Raw genomic sequence first — 27,727 nt, 5'->3', positions numbered from 1 at the left:
TATCAACTTCTTCCAAGTCACCTCTCTCACTTAAGTTCTCCCATATGTTCTCTTGTGGGCACTCTAAGGGTCTAATTTTCTCAGAGGAAAAACCCCTTTACTTGCACCTTGGACTCAAAATAGTGAAGGGGAGACCTTTGGATCAATTGGGTATAGTACAAGAGTTCTGAGAAGTTGCTGATACGGAGTGGTCGCATGCAGTACGCATTTAAAATGGAGTTTAATCAGCGAGCCTTTGTCAGTTGCTTTGCTAAAACCGCGGTTTTCGGTAGAAAAGCTAGAATGTCTTGCATTTCACAGAATACGTCATAATTTTTTTCATTCCCGAGGCAAAATCAGGACAAGTAGTTCATCTGAGAGATTATTGGTATTAAAAAAAGTGCCAGAATATTAATTACCTTTCCACAAATTAACACCAGTCCTATCCTTTTCATCATTTCAGCTCACTCTTTCCTCATCTCTGGAGATTAAAGTATTTTATAGGCAATCACTTGGACCGGGACTGTTGTATGCGAGTACAACAGTATATTCAGAGCGTGTTCTTGTAGTGCTGTGTGCCCTGAACACCCAGCGGCTTCGGTGGGAGTTTTGGCTGTGCGAGGAATGCCAGAGCAGGACCCGTATGACAGTCAGGAATCTGTGGAGGACTGCAAATAATATATATGTGGTTGCTGCTTCGGAGCTGTAGGAGATTTTCAGCTCTCTGCCAACATTGTTTCCTCCCCCTCACTCTCCCGGTTGTTTATCTAAATAATCTCCCGAGGAAAGGAGGCAGTATGGGCTCCGCGCAGCTTGGCTTGCTTTCATTTCAGTCCATATCTCATTAATGTTGTAACAGTGTCAAACTTTTAAATAGCCTGATTAACAGCCAAGGAGATTCTGGTTTTCATTCTTTTCCAGAGATTCGGGGTTTACTGACCTTTCTTCTTTAATGTGAGATATTAGAGCTTTGATGGAGAACGTCTATTTATTTTAAATAAAGCTAGCCTGAACCAGCTTCAGCTTCTGATGTCGGATAGCGAGCTCACATTTGCCTCTTTCCCTCTCCCGTTGTTTCATCTCTGCTTTGCTCATTTCCCCCCGGTTTTGCATCTGCACTTTCAGTTATCAAAGCTGCACGTCAAAAGCTTGTACGTGGAAAAGGAAGCATCTCTGGCATTCGAGATGGTTGACCTGTGTTTAACCAACAAGTGCCAATCACTGGCACCTTGGTGAGCACAACTCGAAGCAGATGGTTGCTTTGAAATAACTCACCGATGGGAATAAGACTCATTTTGATTCCTCATCTGTCTCTGTTCCTACAGATCTCCTTTTTCCCATTGACATCGCTTTAGTGAAGCGAGAACATGACTTTCTGGACAGAGATGCTATCGAGGCCTTATGCAGGTAGGTGAAAAAAAATCGCACTGCGTTTTGAAACAAAACTCTTCCTGTGTCATGGAAAGTATAACCCAGGAAAAGCATAACCTCAACTGAATTATGTACCATTAAATAACTATTTGCTTGAGACTTTTTCATTATCTGCTATCAGCATGTGGTTTTCATTAGAACAATATATTGGGCTAAGTAATGTTTGGGGATCTTATTTAAAACAAAGTTGGGAGGAAAGTGGCGGGAATCTTTGTGATGGGTATTTCATAGGCATATTTTTTGTTATTATTCTTAATTTGCTTTCGTTACTAATTCCCAAATTAGTTAGGCATGTGAAAGCAGAGCTGTGCTGGCTACAGCCATCTGCACATGTAACTGCAGCATCAGTCCGCACAGAGGAATTATTTTTTGGGAGCGGTATTGGCAAAGCCAGGCTACTGCACTCCCTCACTCTCCTTCCTTCCCTTGGTGAGCAGCTATGTATACAAACAAAACAAAAAGCTTTGTCTACAATCCCTCACGCTGACCTCAGCGCATCACCCTGCGTGCACCGTGATCACCAAAGCCAATGTGGGTATGGCTGTAAGGGATAACGGGAGAGAATCGAAGAGTTAACCACCGCCACAGAGGCTGGCCTGCCCTCAGCCATGAGCTCCCAGTACCTGTCTTGATCTGGTGGCCAAGAAGGCCAATGGCATCCTGGGGTGCATCAAGAAGAGCGTGGCCAGCAGGGCGAGGGAGGTCATCCTCCCCCTCTACTCTGCCCTGGTGAGGCCGCATCTGGAGTACTGTGTCCAGTTCTGGGCTCCCCAGTTCAAGAAAGACAGGGATCTGCTGGAGAGGATCCAGCAAAGGGCTACGAAGATGATTAGGGGATTGGAGCATCTTTCCTATGTGGAAAGGCTGAGGGACTTGGGGCTTTTTAGTATAGAGAAATAGTATAGATAGGATCTTATCAATACTTACGAATACTTACAGGGAGGGTGCCAGGGAGATGGGAACAGTCTTTTTTCAGTGGTGCCCAGTGATAGGACAAGAGGTAACGGGCACAAACTTGAACATGGGAAGTTCCATCTAAACATGAGGAGGAACTTCTTTCCTTTGAGGGTGGCGGAGCACTGGCACAGGCTGCCCAGAGAGGTGGGGGAGTCTCCCACTCTGGAGACATTCCAAACCCGCCTGGACGCCGTCCTGTGCAACTGCTGTAGGTGACCCTGCTCTGGCAGGGGGGGTTGGAATGGATGGTCTCCAGAGGTCCCTTCCAACCCTGACCATTCTGTGATTCTGTGATTCTGTCTTTGTTGTTTAGGGGCTCCTGCCACAAACTCAACTCACCCTGCAAAAAGAGTCTGGGTAGTTCTTTGCTGGGTTAATAAATGAAATCAGCCCGTGGGAAGGCGTAGTGCAGTTCAGAATAGGTGTGAAGGATGGGGCAGGACTCCACAGCCATCTGCAGGGGCAGGAGGAGGGATGGGTAGAGAAAAAGAGGGAGGAAGACTTGCCGGTGTGCAGCAGCAAGTTTTTACAGAACTACAGCCTCAGCGTTACAGGTTTTATCATAAAAGAAATTACAGTGGCCCCACCTGACACTTACCCATCCATCGGTTATCTCCTCCAGTGTAAGTCCATAGTCTTAAAAGGCACAAAATGCCTGAACTTTTCGTATCTCCCGTTACCTAGAAATGAGTGCAGCTTTCCGCCTCTGTCCTCCCTTATGGCAGCTTTCCAAATTGTCTGCAAAATGAATGCTTTTGGATACTGCATGCATGATGTCGGCAACTCTAAATGTCAGTAATTCTAACGAATTACAAAACCCTTATAAGAAAGGCTTTAAGTTTATAATGTTCTCATGCCATCACTGCCATACTTGGAAGGGAAAGAGAGGGACTGGAATTTAAAGTTCTTCAGAAATATTTACAAGATTTTCAAACTAAGAAAACAGATTTGTTGTCCCGTCATTGGGAGGGGAAAAATGTCATTAATGTTAAAATCACGCTCAAGATGTGCCCCACTCAAGTGTAGGGCGCCTCTTCCATCGATATTAAAATGTGCTGCACCGGTGCGCTTATTTGTGTGCTCTGGAACTTGTGAAGTCATCGAACAGAAAGTACAGCAATGTGAATAAGTGCTGGTTCCCAGAAGCATGGTATTCCCTTGCCAGGAAAACAAGATAGAGTCAAGCCAGCATATTTTGGACCCAGTGCTTGCCTGCAAGAATACTTTTTAACCTGGGATTATGTATTTATATGGGGAAAAAAAAGGTAGCAGATTTCTTTCTCACTGGCACAAAGAAGAATATGCCCTCCGTATCTCTCTGAGATTTGCTGCTAGTGTGATGGATAAAAGCAGTTAGCACTTTTTCTGAACATAGAGGACAGTAAATAGATGGACGCTTGTCTTGTAAGCCTTCTAGTAAAGGTAAGCAAACCAAAATGAGGCGGGTATATAGATATTTTGTGAAACTAGGAAGTTTTTCGTAAGTCTGCTAATTGTAAAATAACCTCTTCGCTTTCATTTTCAAATTGTTTTCTGTGTAATATGCGTAAGAGACCACGAGCCTTACTGTAGTTTGAGACAAAGATTTTAAAGGTTGAACTATATCATTCTGAAGCCTATGGCATGTATATCAGAGTTATCTTTTAGAAGATAACTTTTAAACTGAAGCTAATGTTTCTCCAGAAGCATTCTGATCCCACCTCAGAATAAAACTGAAGTAATACAGTTAATCACGTCAGATGTCTGAATTTGGCCCTTTACCATTTGTATTAGACAAAAGCAGTAGATTGTCACAACTTTTCCACCTTCAGATTATTTTTTTTTCCACATCTTCTTGTTTAATTTTGTAAAGCTCATTAAAAAACATGGAGAAGGCGCATCGTTTGGAATGCTGCATTTCTGCCTGAAGCCTGGGTTTATTTTGACTCATGCCACGGGTAGTGTGTAAACAGTAAAAGGTTTTACTCAGCAAAAAACTTAGAGCTGCTTCACAACCTTAAATCTATCACTGTTTCTTCACTGAAAATCAGAATAGTTTGGGAATTATTTGCATTTTCACCACAGAGCTAAATGAACGCTGTAAGCAGGGGATGGTAACACTGAGAATCTGCTTTTGTGTATAATGACCAGTGTTCTGCCAGCAGTTCTAATTACCTTGTCCTAATTACTGCATGTGAAGAAATCGTTTTTAAAAAGACTGCAGAAATCACAGTGACAGGGATTTTTATTTTTTTTTTTAAGTTTGAAGCATTTTAAATGATAGTTTACATCTGAACAGTATTGTAATTTATCATTTAATAATCTTATTAATGGAAGCAGGAAAACTAATGTAACTTTAAAAACAGCTTATTAGTAAATGTTTTGCCAAATTCCTTTCTAAATGGAAAAGGTATCAATAGCCACCCCATTAAGGATTTTTCCTGAAAAATTTTAAGTGAAAAGTGGTTTGAGACTTGAGTTACAGAGATAACATATGGCACTTGGTAACAGTAGAAGATAGATGGTTAAGAAATGTCATTTAGTGATCTTATCGTGAAATGTAGGGTTAAAAGTGTAAGAGCGATGACTCTAATTTGCTAGGATGCTTCATGTAGTGACTGCGCAAAGTACTGCTGGCCTTGGTTTCATAAGACTTTATGTACATTAATGGCTGGGAATTTATCTCCAGAGGGTAACTGGCTGCATAATGCGCTGATGAAACTAAGTAATGAAACATGCTTATCCGAAAGGTTGTTGCTAAGTACAAAATACATAGCAAACCGTGATGGAAATCCTATTTAATCTCCTTAGGCATAGCTAGAAAACTGCCACGCTGTCTACGCGAGAGGTTTCTTAAATCTTTTACCACTAGGACTTCTCATCCAAGAAATCGATTGCAGTGTAATGGCACGAGCAGCATTCACTACTCGTATAATTTGGTTTGTAGGGAGTTGGCCTCCTTTGCAGGTTAGAACCTGCGGATAAAGCCCAGGAGCCAACGGAGAGGCTGTCCACTGCGGTGAGACAAGAAAGCCCTTGTATCATCAATTAGTTACAGGTATAATGGAGTTGGAATTTGCCCTGTAAGAAGGAATTAAGAATTTAAATCCGTTAAGAAAATGGTTTAAAGCTAGATTGTACAGTTACTCAGATTGAAAGTCGTAGTTTAAAATGCATAAGTCTAATACTCTGCACTGCTACCGCTTCCCTTGGGTGCATGGGGTGAGAATTTTCTGCTGTTAACGAGGGCAGGATGAATTACCTGCGGTTATAGCCAACATGGAACTGACTGGTATCTCGATTAACAAAGACTTCATATTATAAGCCCGTGTTTTAATATATAAATTAGCTGAAGTTGGCTGTTCGCACTGCAGTTTTTGATAGCGAATGCCTCGTTCAGGCTGTCTGTCTTAAAAGAAGTTCAGGCTGAAGTAGTCAGGCCATTTCTGAGGAGACTAGGAAAAATGCCTTGTCTGAAGGTGCTCCAGTGCCTCCTGTTGTAGGTGTGGGAGGTTCAGGCTTCCCATGTCATTGCCACTCCAGGCTGGTATGGGCCAGTCTGGAGGTGGGGGCTGGGGCTGAGGAGCAGGTCTTGTTGCCTTGGGCATCCTCAGGAAGAAGGATTTTGCAGAGCCGGGGTGAAGGAGGGCGAGAGCCTGCGTAGGAGCACATGGAGGGTGAGAAGAGTGACGTCTTGGAGATGCAACGCTCCGCAGGAGTTAAGATACCATCTGGATGTGAAGATGTATGGAGAGAGGGCTGACTCAAAGGCATTTATCTAAATGATGGGAAAGAATATTATCTTGTCATCCAGACAGTCATCCAGGGGTAGGAGGCAGTGTTGGAATTGAGACTGCGATAGCCAGAGTAAGTGCTGTCGGCAGCGATCCTGCCCCGTCCCTCCGTCTCCATCTTGTCCTCGCGAAGGTGCCGCTGAGACAGGTTTGGGCAGAATGAGACAGAGCTGAAGAATGAGGCCGACCCGCTGACTGTCAGTAGGGAAACGGTAAGATGAATTTATACCCGGGAATGGAGTTACCACAGAAGAAGGTCCAGACCCAGAAGAGAAAATTGCGGTTCATTAGCAAGCATGGATTTGATGAGCAGACCCGTAGAAAATGAACGCGTGCTTACATGCTTGAAAAGTATTGCAAAGCATATGTGAAATGAAGGTTAATGGAAGTTGTATAGGTAGCTCTCATCCTGGCAAAGCCTCAACTTTGCAAGCGTGGCTTTGCAGGCTCAGTAGCGCGTTTGGAAGGCAGTTTTGTGTTCAGTGTCCTATAGCTCAAGGAACTGGGCACCGCTGAACTCAAGCAGAAGTTAAAGCAGGATGTGTGATGTATGTAATGAAAGTTACAGACCTGAGGCAATTGCTGCAGAGTGTTTAGGTTTTAAGAGGGAAACTGGTTTTGCGATGAAATCATGTCAGATGTGTAACAGAGCCTTTATTTGCCCCGCTGCTATTGTATTTAACCTCGCTCATTGGGGGTTACCTTATCTTGCCTTCATACTCATTTTTGTGAGGTGTGTGCCGGAGGATTTTTTTTTTCTTAAACACCCTCTGTGGAAACAGAGGTCTCAGCTCTACCCTTTTCCACCTATTTCAAGGTTTTAATCTGAGTAGGAGCGAAGTCTGGGGACGTAATCTTTGTGAAATCAGAGATCGTCTTTATTAGCGGTCAGACAGGCTGGAGCTAGATAAAGCCTGAGACAGGGATTCGGTGATAACTTTTCTCTGCATAAGTCAAAGGTTGCCACACTGTGAAATTTGTAAATTATTACACAATATAGAACTGAAACCAGTTTAATATTCCCTGGTCTTGAGGTCCAGGAGTTTGAGGGGAGAATGTTTTCACAGCAGAGAGAGGGAGGTGGCTTTCTGCTGCTACGTGGCCTCTTAAAATCCCAAATACCAGTTTTGTTGTGCAGCACGTAGATGGGACACTCACCCTTCACCCATGCCATAAATATAATACAGTTCCTCTGAAATTCACTGGACTGGTGCATGTGCTCACCCGCTGCAGCCGGGAGGACAGAGCCTTCTGCCTTTTAAAGTCAGAGCAAAGATGAAAACAGAGAGATCTGGATAACTTTCCTAACCTGCCACTGCCCTACTATCTATCTGACCCGTGGCAATTCTTCCTGTTTCTCTTCTTTTCTGCTGTGTTGTGGCTGGGTCTAATTATAGATCAAACTGCCGCCTTCTTTTTTTTTTTTTTAACTTCATGACTGCAGCAAAAGCACCAGTAGGAGCTTTTCCATTTTCTTTGATGGCCTCAGGATCAAGCCCTGTGTAAATACCATCTGCAACCAATCCTGTGCATAAAAGGAGAGAGGAAAGAGAGGAAACTAGTAATTCTTCCTGTGCACACATTTTCTAGATTCAAGTTACAAGTTTTATGAATCTGAAAAGACTCATCCGAAGCAACAAGACAAGTCAGCATTTCTTTTTGGTTTTTTGTTTAGTTTTTCAAAGCTGCTGAGACAGCCTCTTCTTTACACTTTGCCCAAACGAATTGTGTGAAAATTATACAACTTCCTTCGGACCGAATTAGGCTTTTGAAAGCTCAGTTTTGCTCCTGGTGAATTTGGGCTGCGGTCCGGCTGAAGGAAAGGGGCGGCTGTGCTCCTCTGTCTCCCCCCGACACACACACGGCCCCTCACACAGCCCGGGGAACTGAGCTGGGCGAAATTCAACCCAACCAAGTATTGAAAGATTAGTTTTCAGCTCGGTGAGTCTCCTCATCCAGCCCCCAGCACAGCCTCACGAGGGCAAGTATTAACACAAGGGACCAAACCGTGGCTTCCATGAAGCTGCTGCTTCAGCTTTTCCAAAACCTCCTGCATCACGCCCAGCCTGTGCCTGCCCTTGGCTTTGCCATAGCACCAGCGTTTCTCAAACCGCCCTTTGCCAGGGCCGATTTTGGCTGAGCCGTGTCCCTGGAGCGGTTTCTGGGGAGGCGAGGGCTGGGAGAAGGGCAGGAGAAGACCACAGCAGCCCACGCTTATCTCTGCTTGAACTGCCACGGGGCGCTGCGTTTAACCATGCCGAGCTTTGCTCTGCTTTAAGCTGTTTGCTCCCAGGACTGCACAGGCAGCTTCTGGGGGAGAGAGACAAGAAAGAGATTTTTGGGGGGCTTTAGGGATACCTGCGGGATCATGAGCTTATCAGGGAATAGAGGTGATGCTTATATACATTCATGCAGAACTTCGGATACACGTCCAGACTGCTGTCACGTTTCACAAGGAGGCTGGTTAACTATTGTTGCTGCAGCAATTTATTTTTGTTTAAATTTTAGTCCTTCAGAACAACATTCTTATGTATAAAAGCAACTTTCAGTTTAGGAAGGAAAAATCAGGTTGTGTTTCTTTGTTTTGTTTGGGTTTGGTTTTTTTTTTTTAAGCTGGTGAGTTGTCTTGTCCCAGGACTGCACTGAAAATGATCATTGTTCACAAACAAAATAGGCACCTGGTAATAACTGGAAAATAAGTTTTGCTCTGGGAAATTTTAGCTTATAAACTATCATTTTAAAGCAGCTTGCTGTTTCACATGGGCACATGTACACAGCATCAAATAAGAAACCTTTTCCCTTACTTTCAGTCTGTTGAGATTAATTGTTTCAGGGTTCGGATGTCTGCTATTTAAACAAATGTAGTTATTACAATTCACTGCCTATAATGCACTTCTCAACTTAGTCTAAGTTTCCGTTCAATTCTCTTTACTTTGATTCAGGTAATTGTGACAAATAGTCACCCCTCCCTCCCTCTGAAGTTAGAACACAGCCAAATGTAATGGGTTAATGGTTAAGTATAATTAGGGCTCTAATTGAAACTCTGCTTGTGGCTATTTGTATGCAAAGCAGTTTGGGGACAGCCTTCACAAAAGCCTTTGAACTGGAATAGCCTGTGTCAAAACACTGGAGTGTTCTCTTAATATGGTTTCCTTTGCTTTGCAGGCGCTTAAATACTTTAAACAAATGTGCCGTGATGAAGCTAGAAATCAGTCCCCACAGGAAAAGGGTGAGTTCCTTTAACATCTTCTGTTATGGCATTGTACGTTAATAAAACCGAAAAAGACATCTAGCAGAATGCTCAGCTGCAGTCTGGGATGACACCTGAGTAGAACCCGGCAAGGACACACGGTCAAATCCCTGCTTACATTTCATCTGGTGTTCTCGCCGAGTGAAAACTGCAGGGCTTGGCTGCAGGTAAAGGTTATTCATCTATCTAACTCTTCCCTGGGACGCTGCTCCCAGGCTGAAGGGCACCGGGCTTCTCCGCCTGCCGGTGAAGTTGTCCCTGTTGGAGCGAATTACCTGCCCTCGGGCAGAATTGTAAAAAGTAGGCTTGATGAAGGAGATCCCGAGCAGCCATGATGAGCTGACCTGAACCTTAGAGCATCGTCTTTGGTGTCGTCTTCATTCACAGTTTTGGTGCTCTGCCATCACGCTAGGATTGTATTATTTTATTATGACGTAGACAGGACCAGTTAGACTTGGCCTGCAAAGGAAAGGGCCAACCCTTTGTAGGACTGGGCACATCGTTTCGTTGTTTTTTAATTACGTAGCTCAAAATTAAAACAAAATATTTACATAATGCATCAGCTGCCTTTTTTTTTAGGAAGTTTGCACGTTTCTAGGGAGCTCAGCGGGAATTGTCGCTGTTTCCTGAACCTTCAGGATCCCTGTGGAGCGTGGTGAGAAATGAGAGAGCACCTACTGTAATTTCAGTAAGGTGGTACCGGCAGAGTGGCGAGTTGCTGGGTTTTGCTAGTAAGGTACCACGCATTAGCCCTCTTAAAACTCTGTGTGTGTCCTAGGAGGGATCAGTAGTTGATACCGTCCCCTGGGATATGACAACTGCAGATAAAGAGGACTGAGCTAAGGCAATACGATGCTGCCCTACCCTTAGCAAGAATGCATACAAACGCTCTGCGGTTGTTTACCAGGAATTAATCCCCTCTTTCCCTATCTGTTTGTGGTATGTTGGAAACAGCATCCAAGCTCCAGAAGATAACACTCGGAGGCAGCACATGTAGGAACTCTTTAAGTAAGGGGTTTGCCATTTATGACCACCAGAAGATTTCTCCTCCTTGTTCCTGAACCTCGTTAACATTGGAATGATCAGTATTGCTGTTAGAGGTCAGACCAGACCCGACTTCAGGTCCAAACCCCAGATCTTCCGGAGTCTGGATGTTACCTTTTGTTTCAGTCCTTCCTGGTTTTCGTTCACCACCCATGTTCTGGCAGATGGACTTGGATCCTATTCCCTTTTGTTGTTGACTTCATTAAAACCAATACTTAGCCTTTAAAGCTTTTTAACACTGGGGAAAAATTGTGCTGACAGAACCATTTGTTTCCATTGTCCTCTTTGCAAATTAAGATCGCTTTACTGCTCCTTTTTTTCCAGTCAAACCATGTTCACCACCAAACCATCATTATTATCCAGTGGCAGTTTCAGGTGACTTTTTCCTCCTGAAAACTTTAAACAAGCAAGCTAGTCCTCTTAGGTTTTCATCTGAGTCCTGGACAGAAGTAATTTGCAGTAATTGGGAAACAAAGAAACTGACGCTTGTTCTCTGTCCCATTTGTATTTGGTTGTAAAAAATGAATATGGTGTTTCACTTATTTTGCTGAGCTGATGCAATGTGCTATTAAAAAGTACGCCCAAACACAACCCAAAAAACTAGAAGAGGATCAGGAGCTAAAGTATGCATAAATAAAACACTTGAAATATGAATAATGTACTTGTTTTTCAGAGTATAAATGTTTGTGATCCTGGCACACAAATAGTTATACTTTGGGGCATGCATGTGTGTTTGTTTTTAAACTAAAGCAATCTAAATAAATGAAGTGAAGCTCCTGGAGCTGGGTGGCAATTAGTGTTTCCTCCTCTGAACACCAAAGGTTATTTTGTGGTTTCATGGTGTCCTATTAAAATATCTTCACTGGTTTTATTCTTCCAACATGAAATTTTCCAGATATTTGGAAGACCAAATATGTCAGTCCTAAGATCATTCCCTTTCCAGTATTTAGATGAAAAGATTGCAGGCGTAAGAGATGTAGGTGTAATTGTGCCCTCGGGCATTACTCATACATCAAACATCATCAGCGGGGATGTTATTTACAATTTACTTACGTGCTGTACTGTCAGTGAGCTCTCGCTGCTCGCTATCTGTGAGTGTTAAAGTTTGCCTGGAGCGAGACTGAAGTAGAAACTTCACAGGACATTCTTAAAATGTTAGCTGCTAGTCTGTGGGAGGAAGAGCGGACCAGGTAAGAGCCTGGAGGCATCGCACTCCGTGCAGTGCAAGAGTTTCTTTCGCCGTCTCATTAGTCACAGCCAGGAGAGCGTTCAGACTTCCCCAACGGGTAAGGAATTAAGCCGCTACGATTCAGAACGTATGAGAAACATCTCGTAATTGCAAAGAGGAGTATAAACACACAGCCGCTATCAACAGAGTGTAACTTTGGAGAGAGTCCAGAGGGACCCCAGCCCCCGACTGACTCCAGTTTAAAATTTTATGCATGCCAGGAATTTCCATTGATCTGAGGGCTATCCACTGTGACCAATTAATTAAAAGTCTATGGATACTAGGGTTTTTAGAAAAGAGCAATTTAAAGCAGATTGTATTGTTTGTTTCTTTTTACAAAGCGTGTATCTTTTCTATTTAAAAACTGTTAAAATATATTGCCTGTCCCATGTTATCTTTTCCTGTGATGGGCTTTATGGCCTAATCTTCCACTCCCTGAAGTAAAAGACTGTTTTCACTTTAAATTCAGTGAGAACAAGGTCATGCTTAAAGCAGTTTAGTGGGCATTGTATTTAAATGCAACCGCCTTTGCCTTCCTGGCAGTTTGCAAGCAGTACTTTCAGGGTTCTTCTTCCTTGCAGAGCGAAGATTCAGATGAAGATGAACCTTGTGCAATAAGTGGCAAATGGACTTTTCAGAGGGACAGCAAGAGGTGGTCGAGGCTCGAAGAGTTTGACGTGTTCCCTCCAAAACCGGACTTGAATACCCCCTCCCCGGAAACTCCTCACCTTACTAACGCCGCAAGCCATGAGAGTGTGCTAACAGACCTCAGCGAACGCCAGGAGGTGGCTTCCATTCTGAGCATCAGCAGCACCAGCAGCCACCAACCAACCCTGCAGAGCGAGGCATCCACCACCAGGACAAACTCGGTCGTGAGCGTTTGTTCATCGAGCAATTTCGTAGCAAACGATGACTCATTCAGCAGCCTGCCCTCACCCAGGGAGCTGAGCAGCTTCAGCTTCAACACAAAATCCAATGAGAAGAACGCTAAGTCCAAAACAAAGAGCCTGCTCAAGAGAATGGAGAGCCTGAAAATCAAGAGCTCTCACCATGGCAAGAGCAAAGCTCCTTCGAAGCTTGGCCTTATTATTAGCGGGCCCATCCTGCAGGAGGGCATGGATGAAGATAAACTGAAACAACTTAACTGCGTGGAGATTTCTGCCCTCAATGGCAATCACATCAGCCTCCCCATGGTACGAAAGAGGAGCGTCTCCAATTCCACCCAGACCAGCAGCAGCAGCAGTCAGTCTGAGACCAGCAGTGCCGTCAGCACACCCAGTCCCGTCACACGAACACGCAGCCTCAGTGCATACAATAAAAGGGTGGGCATGTACCTGGAAGGCTTTGACCCCTTCAACCAGTCAACTTTCAGCGACGTGATGGAGCAGAACTTCAAGAACCGGGGAAGCTTTGCAGAAGACACGGTGTTTTTTATCCCTGAAGATCATAAGCCCGGCACTTTTCCCAAAGCGCTCTCCAATGGCAACTTCTCCCCGACAGAAAGCAACGCCTCTGTGAACTGGAGGACAGGGAGTTTCCATGGACATGGCCATCTCGCCCTCCGGAGGGAAAACAGCGGCGACAGCTCCAAAGAGCTGGGCATGGGGAAAAGGCGCAACTCCTCCAGCTCAGTGAGCAGCCGCCTGAGTATTTATGACAACGTGCCAGGCTCGATCCTGTACTCCAGTACGAGCGACCTGGCCGACCTTGAAAATGAAGACATATTTCCAGAACTAGACGACATCCTGTACCACGTCAAAGGGATGCAGAGAATAGTAAACCAGTGGTCAGAGAAGTTCTCAGACGAAGGGGACTCCGACTCGGCCCTTGACTCCATCTCCCCCTGTCCTTCCTCTCCAAAGCAGATCCACCTCGACGTAGATAACGATCGAACAACACCGAGTGACCTTGACAGTACAGGGAATTCGCTGAACGAAACGGAAGAGCCCTCGGGGATGCAGGACAGGAGGGACTCTGGGGTGGGCGCATCGCTGACACGGTCCAGCAGGTGAGATCATGAGCAGTGGGACTTGGGGTGGCCCCCGTGAGGTCCCCTCCAGCGCAAGTGCCTCTCTAGTAGCTCCACCACACTCAGTTAAGGTGCAATAGAAGTTGTGGCCATTCAGGCACACATGTGCAGTTCCCATCACCTCCCAAAACAATTATAGGCGAGGGAAGCGCCCATGCAAGGCTTTTAGACAAGCGATTCCCTCACTTCGTAGCTATACAGTTTGGATGTTGAACCTGAGTTGTCATTGAAAAACAGCCCTCTCGGCAAGTCAGCATCAGGAGCAATGTCAAGGCAGTTTTGGGGGATGGTGATTCTTCAAACTGAAGTGGCGTGTGGGAGGGAGAGGGACCTCAAGTAGGATTATTCACTTTTTAAGTTGGCTAGGAGGAGCAGCATAAGTATGGTCTGGTTTGTGTCAGTGTGTAGTAAAAGCCTTGACTTTTAGACCGTTTCAAAAAAATTGCGCCTTTCAGTAGCAGGCTGTTTCTTGACAGTGTGCTAGGGCATTAAATCTGCAGGGAAAATTAGGTTTGTTTACTTTCCCTTGATCGCTGTAGCACAGTGGGGGACCGGAGGAGCTCCAGTGGCCTCCCCGTTTCTGTTGGGAGTTTTACCGTGGGATGGATGACTGTATTTTGCAGTGTGAGTAGAGCAAGGAGTTGAACTCTTTGTTTCCAGTTTTCCTTTAAAACCGGTGGAAATCATTTAGGGCCTGGTTTCTGCTGTCATTCAGTCGCCTACAGCTGCTTGTATAAACTTAACAGGACTTTTAGAATTGCTTAGTTCCCATTTGATGTGTCTTAAAAATTTGGGCTGTTTTTTTCTTAATGGAGTTTTTTTGATTCCCGCCGCCGTAATACTGAAAGGGCCTCTGAAAAAGGGTGGTGGAGCCCTCGGAGGGTATCTGATAGGGTGAGACCATGTAGCCAACACCGTGCTGTGGGTCAGCCCAGCGTGCACATTCCCACCCGAAGCACCTGCACGTGCTCCATCGCGCCGGGTGAGGCAGAGATGCTGCCGGCTGGTGCCCGCGAAATCTCAGAGGGCAGGGATTTCAGCAGCGCGTTTGGGACAATTCCTGTGTGTATCTTGCGGAGGCATTTCAGTGACGGGTCCTTGCTCTGTCCCCCATCTCCTCCGCAGGCACAGGCTGAGGTGGCACAGCTTCCAGAGCTCCCACCGGCCCAGCCTCAGCTCGGCGTCGCTGCAGATCAACTGCCAGTCCGTGGCCCAGATGAACCTGCTGCAGAAGTACTCCCTGCTGAAGCTGACGGCTCTCCTGGAGAAGTACACGCCTTCCAACAAGCACGGCTTCAGCTGGTAAGGGCAGGGTGCCACGTGTGGGCAGGCCAGCGGGGCCAGCACGACGGCTGCGCCCGTCCGAAGCGCCTCTGGGGAAGACGCGACGAGCCCCTCCGTCCCTCTTTTTCCATATTTGCACTTCTTCCTCCGTCCTGCCCTGACAGTGATCTGTGGTTTCCTAAGGCAGGGCTAAAATCACTAACCCTTTACGTCGGTGTAGTCTTATTAGGCTTGAGGAGCACGTTTATAAGGGGGCATGTGAGGAAATGAAAGCAATGAAGTACAGGCCAGCTTTCTGCGTGGGAAGGTGTCCGCTGTCCGTGGCTACAGAAGGACTAGTTGTTTATCGAGGCAGTTAGCGAGCAGTGGCACAAACCTCAGTAGATCTCAAGAGGTTTGCTTTGCTTCACTTATTCTTAAATATTTGCATTAGCTTCTCCATATAATTATGGCATTGAATAATGTAAATTTCCTTTAGTTCTAGCGTCTCATTAGCTGAAAACTATCTCCCCTCTTTAAAGCACGATTAATCCACCACTATAAATCCAGTTAACTTGCAAAAAAGATGAGGGGTGGGGGGTGGGGAGAAAGAAAGACTGGGAGAACCATGGGAGTTTTTCGTAGGCAGCAATTTCTGCTGTGACCAGGTGTTTGTAACCCAGTCGAACGTTCTTTGTCGGAAGAATGAGATAGAAAGCTCTTTTATTATTGTATCTGCAGTGAAGCCCACGTAACCTTCAGGATGCAAAAGACGCAATAAAATTTTTCTTCTCCCTACCACAGGCCAGCCTCCTCCCTTCCCCAGGAGCCATAGAGAGTATTTAGCTTCAGCATCAAAGTACCTCCTGTTCAAAGGCTGTTATTATGTCAGCCTTTCTAAATACAGAAGTTGTTTGTTCTGAAAGACAGAAATAAGTATTGACCAGTTATCCCTGCATGCTTCAGATTCTCGGTGGAGATCGCAATGTGTTTTTTCACATTCCATTGGCATGTTTTTTGACAAAGCGAGTATTATTCATACATATATCAATAATGTCCTAAACTTAACTATACGGCAATACAAATTGGTTCTGTTTTACTATGTAACAGATTAGTCAGCTGTAAATCTAATGCGCTGTTTGTATAGCTGCACTGTATATTGAAATGTTAAATAGGTCTCCCTGTTTTCCAGTGCTACTGTATCCTATTAGTTGTTGCACTGGACATTTGTTTTTCTCCCTGTTTAGGAAAAATGATCTCAATATTTTCACATTTTAATGGCTTTTTTTTTCCCCCCCTCTTTATGAAACCAATACTCTTGGGGACCTGAGGGTAAATCATTCTTTTGTATTTGGTAACTTTTTCCTTGGAGTCATCAGCAGATGGAAAGGCTCATTGAAACTGGAGTGGGAGGTGGGGGTAACAACAGTCACAAGGAGGGGGGTCCCTCAAAGGGGTTGTTTATAGAGCTGAAGTTTTTAGCTGACAAACTCAAATGTATTACATCAGTTTCCTGCTGTTATGCACACTGGTGGGTGGTGGACCCAGTTTGAGGGCTTTGCAGAACAAGTAGTTGACATACAAAAGCTCATTGTTCAAATGCCCATCTTTTCCGAAACCTAAAGAAGCAGTGTTATAAGGGGTCACTGACCGCAGGATTTATTTTGACTCTTTTGCAATTCAATCTGGCCCCTGCAGTTTTACCCTGTAGCTTTTGTCCTACTAATATTGATGGAGTAGCACCACATTAATACTTACAGGCAGCATACTGCCCCGAATGTCAAGCCTTTCTCTTAGAGAAACTCTGTTTTCTGTCCTCTCCCCCTTCCCAGCCCTGAAGGGATCAGCTAATTTATAGTCACTACTTTTCATATTGCTAAAGCATTTCACTTATTTTCACTGACTTTCTGAATTGCTGGAAATACATAAGATAAATGGTCAATGGAGGTTTAATTTCATTTTCTCCTCCCCTTTGCTTAAATAGGGCAGTACCAAAATTTATGAAGAGGATAAAAGTGCCAGATTATAAAGACCGAAACGTGTTTGGAGTACCGCTGCAAGTCAACGTCCAGCGCACGGGGCAGCCTCTTCCGCAGAGCATTCAGCAAGCCATGCGGTACCTCCGCAACCACTGCCTGGATCAGGTGGGCTTTGCTGTACCTCCCATCCCACATGCATGCGGGACCCAAAATTCAGCCTTCTGTTAATTTTTATCGTTCCTGGGTCAGGCTGAAAAAGTAGAGTCAAACCAGGACAAAATAGATAATTAACACAAGGAAACCTTTCCACGAAATTAGAACGCATATGCAAGAAGCTACAGAACATTTCACATTTGCTAGACTCATTGTAAACGTATTTACCTTTCCATGAATATTTAGGTTGGACTGTTTAGGAAATCTGGAGTCAAATCAAGAATTCAGGCTTTGCGTCAAATGAATGAGAATTCAACAGACAGCGTCAACTACGAAGGCCAGTCTGCATACGATGTAGCAGACATGTTAAAGCAATTCTTCCGGGATCTCCCTGAGCCCCTCATGACCAACAAACTCTCCGAGACCTTCTTACAGATATACCAGTGTAAGTACTGAGATTTCTACGGCCGGACGGCAAACGGTCATTTGTGTAGCAAGGGTGGAACTTTCTAATACTGCTCCTCTGGGCACTACAGTGTTGCACATGTTGGTCTTTGCCTTTCTCCAGCAGCCGTTATAGTTCAGGCTGCTTCGTAAGGCACTGATTTTTGGTGTTGCAGTTGTATAATGATTTATGGTACAAGTTCTTTTCGTTTCACCTTTCTCTGTAGTTTGGGGACAGATATAAATCCTCCATCACTTGCTATAAGGTTTCCTCTCTTCTCTGAGCATACTGGATGTTACGGTTTGAAAATAAGCCACGTCTGATGTGGCTCGGTAAAAGAGCTGTGCAAACACTACACAAACAGAGTTTGGGGCTTTCGAGGGGATCGAAATCCACTAAATTACTGAGATTTTTTGTAAGAGCCAGGCTGCCAAAAAGTTTCTATTTTCTTGTAGTTCATATTCTTCTATCCTTCACCACAACTTTTAAAAACAACCTTTAAGTTGAAAGCTTTTCTGTTACTGACTTGTAGCTACTTTACTGATAGTTAAGCAGAAATTGCTTAGAATAAATCACATCAAAAATGAAGTTAATCAATGCACGTGAAAAGAAATAATTAATCTTTCTGAGATGGCAGGTTCAACTCCAGCAAGGGAGATACTTTGTGAGCTAGATAAATTGAGTCCTGTATAGATGGTAATTTTGTGCTGGACCTTTCCAAACAACACACACCATCTTTCAAAAGTTTTCTTCAGCATTGTTTCATTGGGAACGCTCTCACTTTATAAAATGGCCAAAGTTGAATTAATGTTTGGTGACCAGAACTCCAAAGCTTTTTGGAATATTCATGGGGGTCCAAACCGATTGATGCCCTACGGGGGCCTTGCTGATCCTGTGGTTTCTCTCCCTAACACCATCCCAGCTCTCTCCCCATGTATTCTTCCCATGGTAGCACAGCTACATCAGAACTTAGTGCAAAACCAGCATCTTTGAGCCCTTGCTGTATTTTGTGCCTTCATCATGATGATGGTTACAAAAAGGTTACAGGACCTTCCTTCGGACCTCCGTAAGTGGAGGTGGCAGTTTAAAATAAAAACATACATACAGTTATTTCAGTGCACACATTTTTGTGTGTGTGTGTTTGGATTCCCAAGAAGGTTTATGGAGAACATTAGTCAGACCCTCAACTTTCCTGCATACTAAACAGCAACTCTTTGTGGGTTTAGTGCCAGAAAAAGTTTGACGGAGCATTGCAGAAGTGTCTGTCCCTTTCCTTTCGCAGGCGGTAGGTCTGAGGAATCCCCAGAGGTGGTCGGGAAGTATTATCTCTGTGTAAAGCAAAGAGCCTTAAAGCAACTGTAAATTTTGCTTCCCTGCAAAGGGCAAAATTTCCCTTTGCTTTGGTGCTATGCACCAGGCTGCGCACTGGAATGGTCTGCACGTGGCTTAAATGTGCTTTGAGCTGATGGAGGGCAAAGGGTGAAAACCAGTGGATTTTTGCTTCAGATTGCTTTCTAAACTCACCTGCTGGCCTTACGAAGTTGCTGAAGCCCAAAGCAAATACCAGTTAAATATCTGGTTAGCACCACGTGTGCTATGAGACATGCAATGAGGGTGGTGTGGTGCTAATGATGATATAAATGCTCCGGACTCTGACTCTGATGCTGCCTTCAGAGGTGGCTTGTTGGAAATCCCTTTACAAGAAGCAGATCTCGTCTGGGTTATTTCATTTTTTGTTCCCTTCAAGTTTGGAGGAGAGGGCCTTATATAAAGACAAACGTCAAATTTTTCCAGTGGCTGTTTGTTGTTAGTAACCAAGGAGCTGTTTGATGGTATGGGGCTTCACAGCGTTGACTTTTTTTTTCCACCGCATGACTTTGAATGATCTGCTCAATAAAGCAACCCTCTGTGTTTGGTAAAGCACTTTCTGGATATTTTATAACATCATTGTTGAAAAGGTTCGCTAGCCGATTTATGTAATTAATTCACCTATTCGAAAACGCGTTCGTGTTTTGAATTTCTTTGAAAGCCAAAGAATTTCTAAATTGGCTGGACTGTTTGCTTGTTCACTGCCTGACTCCAGGCTTCTGTCATTTTAGTGCATCTGCGGGAGCATGTAGCTGTTGAAATTAAATCTAAAATTAACTCTGGCCTAGGCGCAGCTCCTTCTTGCTTGCATTTCTTGTGAGGCAGGAAATAGCTGAGGGTAGTTAAACTAGTGGGTTAAAAAAAAATTCCTTCATGTTTCCTACGAATGGTATGCATCCTGAAGGAAATCGCTTCAAACTCGAGTCAAATATTTGAAGCCGGAGTTTGCTTTGGGATGTATTCATGCTGTGTGTGTGGAAAATCAATGGGCTGATGAGAGAATTACTAATATTATGCAGATGTGCCAAAGGATCAGCGTCTCCAGGCTATCAAGGCTGCCATTATGCTTTTACCCGATGAGAACAGGGAGGTCCTCCAGATTCTTCTCTATTTCCTGAGTGATGTCACAGCTGCAGTGAAGGAAAACCAGATGACACCAACAAACCTGGCCGTCTGCTTAGCACCTTCCCTCTTCCACTTAAACACTCTCAAAAGGGAGAATTCTTCCCCAAGGTACGTCTCTGGGGAGCAGGGCTCATTGCTGCTGGTCCCATAGCACAGCTAGTGGCGATGTGCATCGGGCACAGTCTAGCATTGACCCTACCAGTTGTGACCACCTCGGACACCACTGAGGGCACTGGGTGTAGGACAGTTATGGGATCCTACTGTTTGTTTGGGATTTGTTAAAATATAAGCAAGTTCATAAGAAGGAAGAACCTGGGGGGATTCCGAAGAAAAAGCTTACAGAGAGTAGTGAGAAAAGTCAGTAACACCATGCTGAGGTTTGGTCCCAGGCAGCACTGCTCTAAATCACCAGCAGATTTGGGAATCCTACTGTTTTCTTACCAAGCGTCTCTTTTGCTCTGCAGTAAATAACGGGATTTGTGTGTGTGTGTGTGCTCTTTTCCCCCGTGAAGGGTGATGCAAAGAAAACCAAGCCTGGGAAAACCCGATCAGAAAGACCTAAATGAAAATCTGGCCGCAACCCAAGGGCTAGCTCATATGATCGCCGAATGCAAGAAGCTCTTCCAGGTAAAACACCTATTTGCAAAACTGATGGGTGGAATACTGGCCAACGTGTCTTAGATCTGCTGTATAATGGAAAGCTAGGAATGTCTCTATTTTAATAAAGTTTAATACATGATAAATAGCTTTTTAAAAAACTTTGCATCCTGATCTGGGTGCGTACATGAATTAGAAGTGGTGCCAGAAGAAAAGAGAGTTGTTTCGTTGGCACTGGTGCTCAGAAGTCATGAGGCAGTTGTGGGGCTTGGGGCATTTTTGTTATGTCCAAGCTGTGTTTGAAATATGTTTTCAAGCTTTTATTGTGCGGCCATGAGGATCTGTGAACTTCAGCTCTAATTACAAAGCAAGCAGCTATTTCCAGGAATTTCAGTGCTTGTTTTATACTTAAATTCCCAAGAGTTAGCAAGACTAGGCCGCAAAAGCGTCCTGGAACATGACACTGTCAGACCGTAGGTTGAAGGGTCTGGAGGATCTAAAGCATGCTTCCTCTAGGGCCCGGGATGGAGAACCAGACAAGTCTTGCGTCCTGGTTTTCCTCACTGTCATCGAATCTTTTCAGAGCCCACAACTGAAGAGATGCCTGTCTCTTTTCTTGTGGCTGACAACTGACCCCTCCTTTGTTCAGTCTGCGGGATAAATTGTGCTGTACTGAGCTGTGTAGCAAAGAGGGATACTCCACAGAAAAAAATAGGACACGCCATAAATGAGAGACTAATTTGAGTTAAATGAAAGTTGCAAACTTCTTTTTGGCATTTCTTTGCTTTGAGTGCTTCACATTGACCTGACACGTACGCGTCCCACCATTTACAAAACTAGCGTGCCCACCTTTCCCTGGCTATCAAGCTGCTAGACTAACTCTGGGATCTGGGGGGAGAGCTGCAAGAGGATGATTTCACCCTTGTCGCCCCTCAGATACCCGAAGAAATGAGCAGGGGCCGGAACTCGTACACTGAGCAGGACCTGCGTCCCCTCAGCCTGGAGGAGCTCCGGGGCGGCAGCAGCACCGCCGAGCCCTCCGACTACCACTGCTACCTCCAGGACTGCGTGGACGACTTGCTCAAAGAGATGAAGGAGAAGTTTAAAGGCTGGGTCAGCTGCTCCACTTCGGAGCAAGCAGAGCTGGCCTACAAGAAGGTATGTACCCTGTCACTCACGCCACAGCTCTGCTTTTTAGCTCATCTTCTCTAATATAAGCAGGTTTTTGACATGGAATATTATAGAAGGCTCCATGCACGCCTTTACTTTGCAGATAGATTTAAGAAAAAAATAAAAAACTTAGTCTTTTGACATAGTGCACACATCTAGAAACAACATGTCTTTCAGCAGTTGTCAGCTAACATGCACCAATTTGTGTTCTTCTGTTTATCCAGCCCAGGAATGTTCGCTGTGTTGCATTTACACGCCTTCACTTACATGTGCAAAGCCTCGAAAGGCTGAGAAGCCTCCAAGCATGGTCACTATGCAGGCAGTAGGAAAGAAATTTCTCGGCTCCAATCTTGCACAGCTCAGAGCTAGCTCAGGGAGAAGTGTTTCAGTGAGACTTAAGTTATTTGAAAAATAAACTTGGAAATTTACGGTATTTTTCTGTAGCATCACGATTTAATAGTGGCCCACACTGGAGAAGATAACTGTAACTTAAAAATAATTTGGAAGTCATCATGCAGATTCCTTCGGCTGTTAGGCAAACAACCTTGGTCTGAGCTTAAGACAAGCTTAATACAATATATATATATGTGTGTGTGTGAAAAAATATATATATATGTGGGGGGGGTTAATTTGCTGCATTTAGCCAACACTGAAATAGAAAGGAAAAGAAAGTGTAAGGAAATGTAAACCTGAGGACTCTGTGCTGATTTTCCCCAGGTGTGCGAAGGTCCCCCACTCCGGTTATGGAAAACTACCATTGAAATCCCAGCTACGCCAGAGGATGTTTTAAATCGTTTACTTAAAGAACAGCATCTTTGGGATGAAGATCTTATAGATTCAAAAGTAATCGAACCTTTGGATAGCCAGACAGATATATACCAGTATGTCCAGAACAGCATGGCACCTCACCCAGCCAGGGACTTCGTAGTCTTAAGGTAAGACTGTTATACAGCGATGGTGTTCATATCCTGCTCATATGGCAAACTTGCCTACAACTTCTGTAGAATGTAAGTTATATAGATAAATATCTGCTCGTGTATGATTTGAAGTCCTATTAGATGTTTGAATTACTTTGTTGAAGATGAGACATTTTGTCTTCTTTTTTCTTAGAACATGGAGGACAAACTTCCCCAAAGGAGCTTGTGTGCTTTTAGCAACCTCAGTGGACCATGACCGTGCTCCAGTGGCAGGTGTCAGAGTCAATGTGCTCCTGTCTAGGTATCTGATTGAGCCCTGCGGGTCAGGAAAATCTAAACTTACCTACATGTGCAGAATTGATTTAAGGTATGAATTTCCACTTTGTCCTTTCGGGGTGGTAACTTTTCTTGCATAGTTTCCGTGTAGTCAGCCCAAAATTTAGACAGTTCAACAGGCTTTAGCTTGGCCAGTGGTACGTAATTCTCAAAGGCATGCACACGGGTATCTGAGATGTCACAGAAAATTGGCCTCAGTGCACATCTATGAGCAGGTGTGGTTCGTTGCATTGGAAGCCTCCAGTAAGGGCTCCACCATAGCTATTGGTGTATAATTCCACTCCTTCCTCTCACAGATGTATTTGGATGCAAGGCCATGTTAATTTTAATATTGACTTAGTAAAGAGGGCCAAGTTCTCAGAAAACTTCTCATAACTTTTCCTCACTGTGGCAAACTTGGTTCTGAGCAAGCCTAGATATTAGTAAGGCTGCGCTGAGCAATAAGCAATAATAAGGAGCATTTAACCAGCTGGATGTGTATTTGATTCTGACTAACAAAATGCATGCAAAGTTACTTCATCATTACTTTTCCTCCACACATCAGGGGCCACATGCCGGACTGGTACACCAAGTCATTTGGACACTTGTGTGCATCTGAAGTCGTTAAGATACGAGATTCTTTCAGTCATCAGAGTCTTGACAGCAAGGAAGTAAAATCCAGGTGACTACTGAAGAGGAACAGCCATGCGTTCCAGAACTCAGCAACATAGACATTATCCAAAACTGAGGCTCATCTGCTGCAGACCAGACTGGTGTACCATCTGCAAGTCATGTCATGAAGGGATGACAGCATGAGAACTTGGCTGTGAGCATTACTATAGGACTGTGGCCATACCATACACTTTAAAGCTGCTTCCTGTCTGTGTAAGGTCTATAGTGTAGGCCTCGACTGGAATACGTAGGAGGACTGTGCAAAATAAAAAAAAAAAAAAAAGAAAGAAAACAAGTATTGTACTATTAGATGGTTTGAATTGCTTCTGAGAAGCAAAATTCTTTAAATGCAAAATATATTATGAAATATGGTGAAGGCTCATCATTCCCATGTGAAATACTTAGCTTTATGTACATACCCATGTCATTTTATTTGTAGTGCGTTGAGGGACTGGTGTATCCACTGGAATAGTTGGTACTCTTCAATGTGTTCTCACTGAGATAAGCAGAGAAAGGTTTGCACAGAGATTAAAGTGTGAATGAGTGTGTTAATGGTTGAAAGGATAGCAGAAGTCGAACTTGAAATGTGTCTGGTACACTGATAGGCAACCAGAATGGATTTTAGTATGCAGGATACAGTTCAACCTAGAACGGGACTCCCCTGTGGACCAGGAGTAGCCATCCTTCCCCTGTGCCAGTTCTGAATTTCCTCAGCTCTAACCTTGTTAAAAACCCTAAGCAGATGTTACAAGAGGCTTGCTCCAATTACTGTTCGCTCCTGAGCTGGATGATCTTTTAGGAGTGATTAGCAATTCTATAGCAATTCTAAGTAAATATACTTTTGAGCAACGTAGCGGCTTAGAAATGAAACGTTTATGCAACAGTGAAGAGAGCCAGTAATGTCAATTGCTATTTTGGCAAACAGTGTTTGTTGCTTTTACGCCTACCTGTGTTAACTACAAGTGTTTTAATGAGCTTTTATATATTTTACTGTATTCTAACGGCTCAAGAGGAAAAAGTCAACACTGGAGTTGCGGTGCCGGGAGGTGGCAGGACTCCTGCAGCAGCAGGTTGGGTGAGGTGGCGGGGAGGAGTCGCACGAGCTCTCTCCCTTTCTCTCCCTCCTTTGCCAATTTTCCTAAAAGCTGCACGTTAGCACGGACAGAACCTGGATGTGAGCGATTTTAGAGGGTTATATTTGGGGGCAGAGAGGAGGGTGGCGGTTTGGTCTTGGGTTTCGTTGGGTTTTAAACCCTTTGGGATATTCCCCCCTCCTTGACAATCAACTTGTATGAACTGTAGGAAGTCTTGAGGTCCTCTGGAAAGGTGTCTTTCCATAGGTTTTACTGTAAAGGTAAAGATTTGCTTTCGAGGTGCAGTATTAAGTGATAAATGTATTTTGTGGCTAGGGTATGAATGAGTTGCAAGATGGAATTTTGACTGAGACTTTGTTACCGTTGTCAGTATTATTTTAAGCTTTTTGATGAAGAATTTTTTATTATGGCAAATAATGTAGTACTTCCAGTAACAATGTTCCTCATGAGTAGGAAAACCTTGTATATTCTTCTACATCAAACACTTCTGAATTTGTAAAATTGTATGTTGTACATACCATTCTATTGTAAACATGTATACTTGCCCACAGTGTACTGTCAAACATAGATAAAGCATGATAAAGATTATTTAAAATATACCTGTATTTATACCTCAGATATTCTTTTTGGGTTTTTGTACCTCAAGTATGTTTTCTATTGTAAATGTGCTTTACATGACTATGATCTACATGAGAGAAAGGAAAATGTTTAACTTGCTATAGATGTCTGTACAGAATATACTCAATAAGTGCACTATTAAATGTTTAAAATTGGAGAAGCATAATGGCTTTTATTTTATTCTGCATTCTTCCCTCCGCTCCTGTGCCCAGAGGAGGCATTTTTCTTACCACCGGTTCTTCACATACTATTGCCAACTGCGTAGCCACCCCGGCCCTCTCCCAGGCCGGTATTTTCAGCGTTCTTAAAGGCAGGTACCAAAGCAATTTCAAAATTTTTGGAAGACAAGCCTTCACGATGGCAGACAGCTGGACAGAAATACTCCCCAGTCTTTAAATGTAAGAAGAAACCTCCGTTTTGCTGCCGTCTGGTGGGAGGGTACTCTTGAATTTAACAGGGAGCAGAGCAAACTCCTACTAGATAGGCAATCTGAAAAATCTGTGCAATGCTGAAAAATAATTCACCGCTTTCCTATTTTCTACGGGAAGAATGAGGGCATGAAGAGTTGTGGAGTCACAGGTTCGCTTTAAAAAATGCAAGTGTGAAAGTAACTGGAGAAAGTTAAAGCGCACGCAGCAGTGAAGCGCAGCCAAAAAGAAGGCCAGGAGGATATACAAACAACTGACTAAGGTGAAAAACGAAGCCAAAGACAGCTGTTAATTCAAGCAACTTCAAAAAGTTTTTAAAGTCTTAGCCAACAGAAATATAATTTGGGCGACTGAAAGAGGATTTTGATTTGTGAGGCTGATCTGACAGAGCGGCTGGAAGGAGGCCTGCTGCCTTTCAGTTACCGACATCGTCGTAGTCTTTCTCCGCCTGAGCATCCCGAAGTCCTGACCGCTATCGCTCCCCACTGTGTTCCCCAGGGAGCGGCGAGGGATGCTGCTTCACAGCCTGGCAAAAGCAAGCTTCTTGCTGTCACAGTACTAGTTCTCACACACCAAAGAGGCTTTTAGAGAGCCTTTCTGATAAGGGACTGTCATTTGTTTGGCTCTTAGGGGCTCTTTTTTCTTCCCAAATCAATACTAAAAATAAAATAACTGCACAATAAAAAAAAAAAAAATAATAATCCGACAGGTTTGTTCAGTTTTGGGCCCTTGGAACAAGTGGAGTTAGAGCCAATTTCTTTTTCTCTGTAATGATGGGTTTATTCTTATTTTTAAGTGCACTAATACACGACAGAGTCAGGCACTTCAAGGATTTGCTCTGCATTTTGTTTAAAGTGCATTTAGGCTACTTTCAAATCAGCATTTTCCTAGATATTTCTAAAACGTGAGTTAATTTTGGCTCTTGTAAATAGCCTCAAGCTCCTGAATGTTTGTTTTCTTGGCACCTTCATTTGCGGGTGTCCGTGCTGTAGTTGGGACAACAGAATTCCAGTTTCCATGTCTGTGTTTCTTGTCAGGTGTCACTCACGGCGGCGCTGGCTCTTGCTCAGACGTTCTCTTGCTTTAAGCAGTGGTTGCCACGGAGGAGCACAGGTCAGGTCTGGCAGGGTGCTGGTGTGGCCAACTGTGTGCGTGGCATCCCCGGGGCAGCACGGGTCCAGCCTGCTGTCTGCTTCAGTAACCCTCAGTTTCGGTGCTGCTTTCTGACAAATTCAAATGGAAAAAGGCACGTTCTGCTGTCGTGCCTCAAGTAACGCGCTCCACAATTAGCTACTTATGAAGCTGTAAATAATCAGTGGCCTTCATCTTAAAAGGCCAGAAGGCAATGTCACTAACACACACGGACAGTCTGGGAAAGTGAGCCTGGAACGATGCAAAACGGTACCTCTGCAGTCTGGTACAAGAGCTCGACAAGAGCAGGACCCGGTATATATCCACAGTAGTCTGTGCCAGGAGAAAGTTGATAGGAAAACAGCATCCATGACTCGGGCTACATAATAAAAGGTAGATATTTCCACTTACGACATATGAAAATTGAATGTTATACACTGATCTTCTGCTAAGTGCTGGGAGCAGTGTCCTACAATCACAAGGAATAAAATCATGGTACTGTTTTAATAGAGCAATGCACTAAATTTACGAAGACAAGACGCTAATTCCTGTGCTTGTGTTATACCATAACTTGTCAATACAGCCATTGACTGCATTATATTATACAAGGAAATACTAAACTTTTCTGAAAAATTGCTAACAGCTATTTCTCATCTATTTTATTTCGCTAGCAAGGCAAGGTATCAACGTCTAAAATGATGCCTAACATAGCTCCAGAGGTGAAGGTGAAGCGCTGTCCTTGTTACTGATGCTAACGTGCA

General features: G+C 44.1%; 1 protein-coding gene across 1 annotated transcript in view; it reads left to right on the top strand.

Annotated features, from left to right (window-relative positions):
- The window catches only part of DLC1 (DLC1 Rho GTPase activating protein), a 238,514-nt gene extending 212,954 nt beyond the window's left edge, over nt 1-25,560 (top strand). Inside the window, exons 7-18 of the mRNA XM_082483152.1 lie at nt 1,305-1,386; nt 9,306-9,369; nt 12,244-13,670; nt 14,817-14,993; nt 16,939-17,098; nt 17,333-17,531; nt 19,919-20,132; nt 20,537-20,651; nt 21,558-21,779; nt 22,509-22,726; nt 22,902-23,075; nt 23,589-25,560. Of these exons, the coding sequence (XP_082339278.1) occupies nt 1,305-1,386; nt 9,306-9,369; nt 12,244-13,670; nt 14,817-14,993; nt 16,939-17,098; nt 17,333-17,531; nt 19,919-20,132; nt 20,537-20,651; nt 21,558-21,779; nt 22,509-22,726; nt 22,902-23,075; nt 23,589-23,709 (3,173 nt within the window). The 3' untranslated portion in view covers nt 23,710-25,560. The remainder of the gene's footprint in view (nt 1-1,304; nt 1,387-9,305; nt 9,370-12,243; nt 13,671-14,816; nt 14,994-16,938; nt 17,099-17,332; nt 17,532-19,918; nt 20,133-20,536; nt 20,652-21,557; nt 21,780-22,508; nt 22,727-22,901; nt 23,076-23,588) is intronic.
- Nucleotides 25,561-27,727: the final 2,167 nt, after the last annotated feature.

Source organism: Vanellus vanellus (genome assembly GCF_965231255.1).
Source record: "Vanellus vanellus genome assembly, chromosome: 4".
In the NCBI taxonomy this organism is placed as follows: Eukaryota; Metazoa; Chordata; class Aves; order Charadriiformes; family Charadriidae; genus Vanellus; species Vanellus vanellus.
Note: the sequence above shows the minus strand (reverse complement) of the source record. Positions and strands in the feature narration are given on the sequence as shown.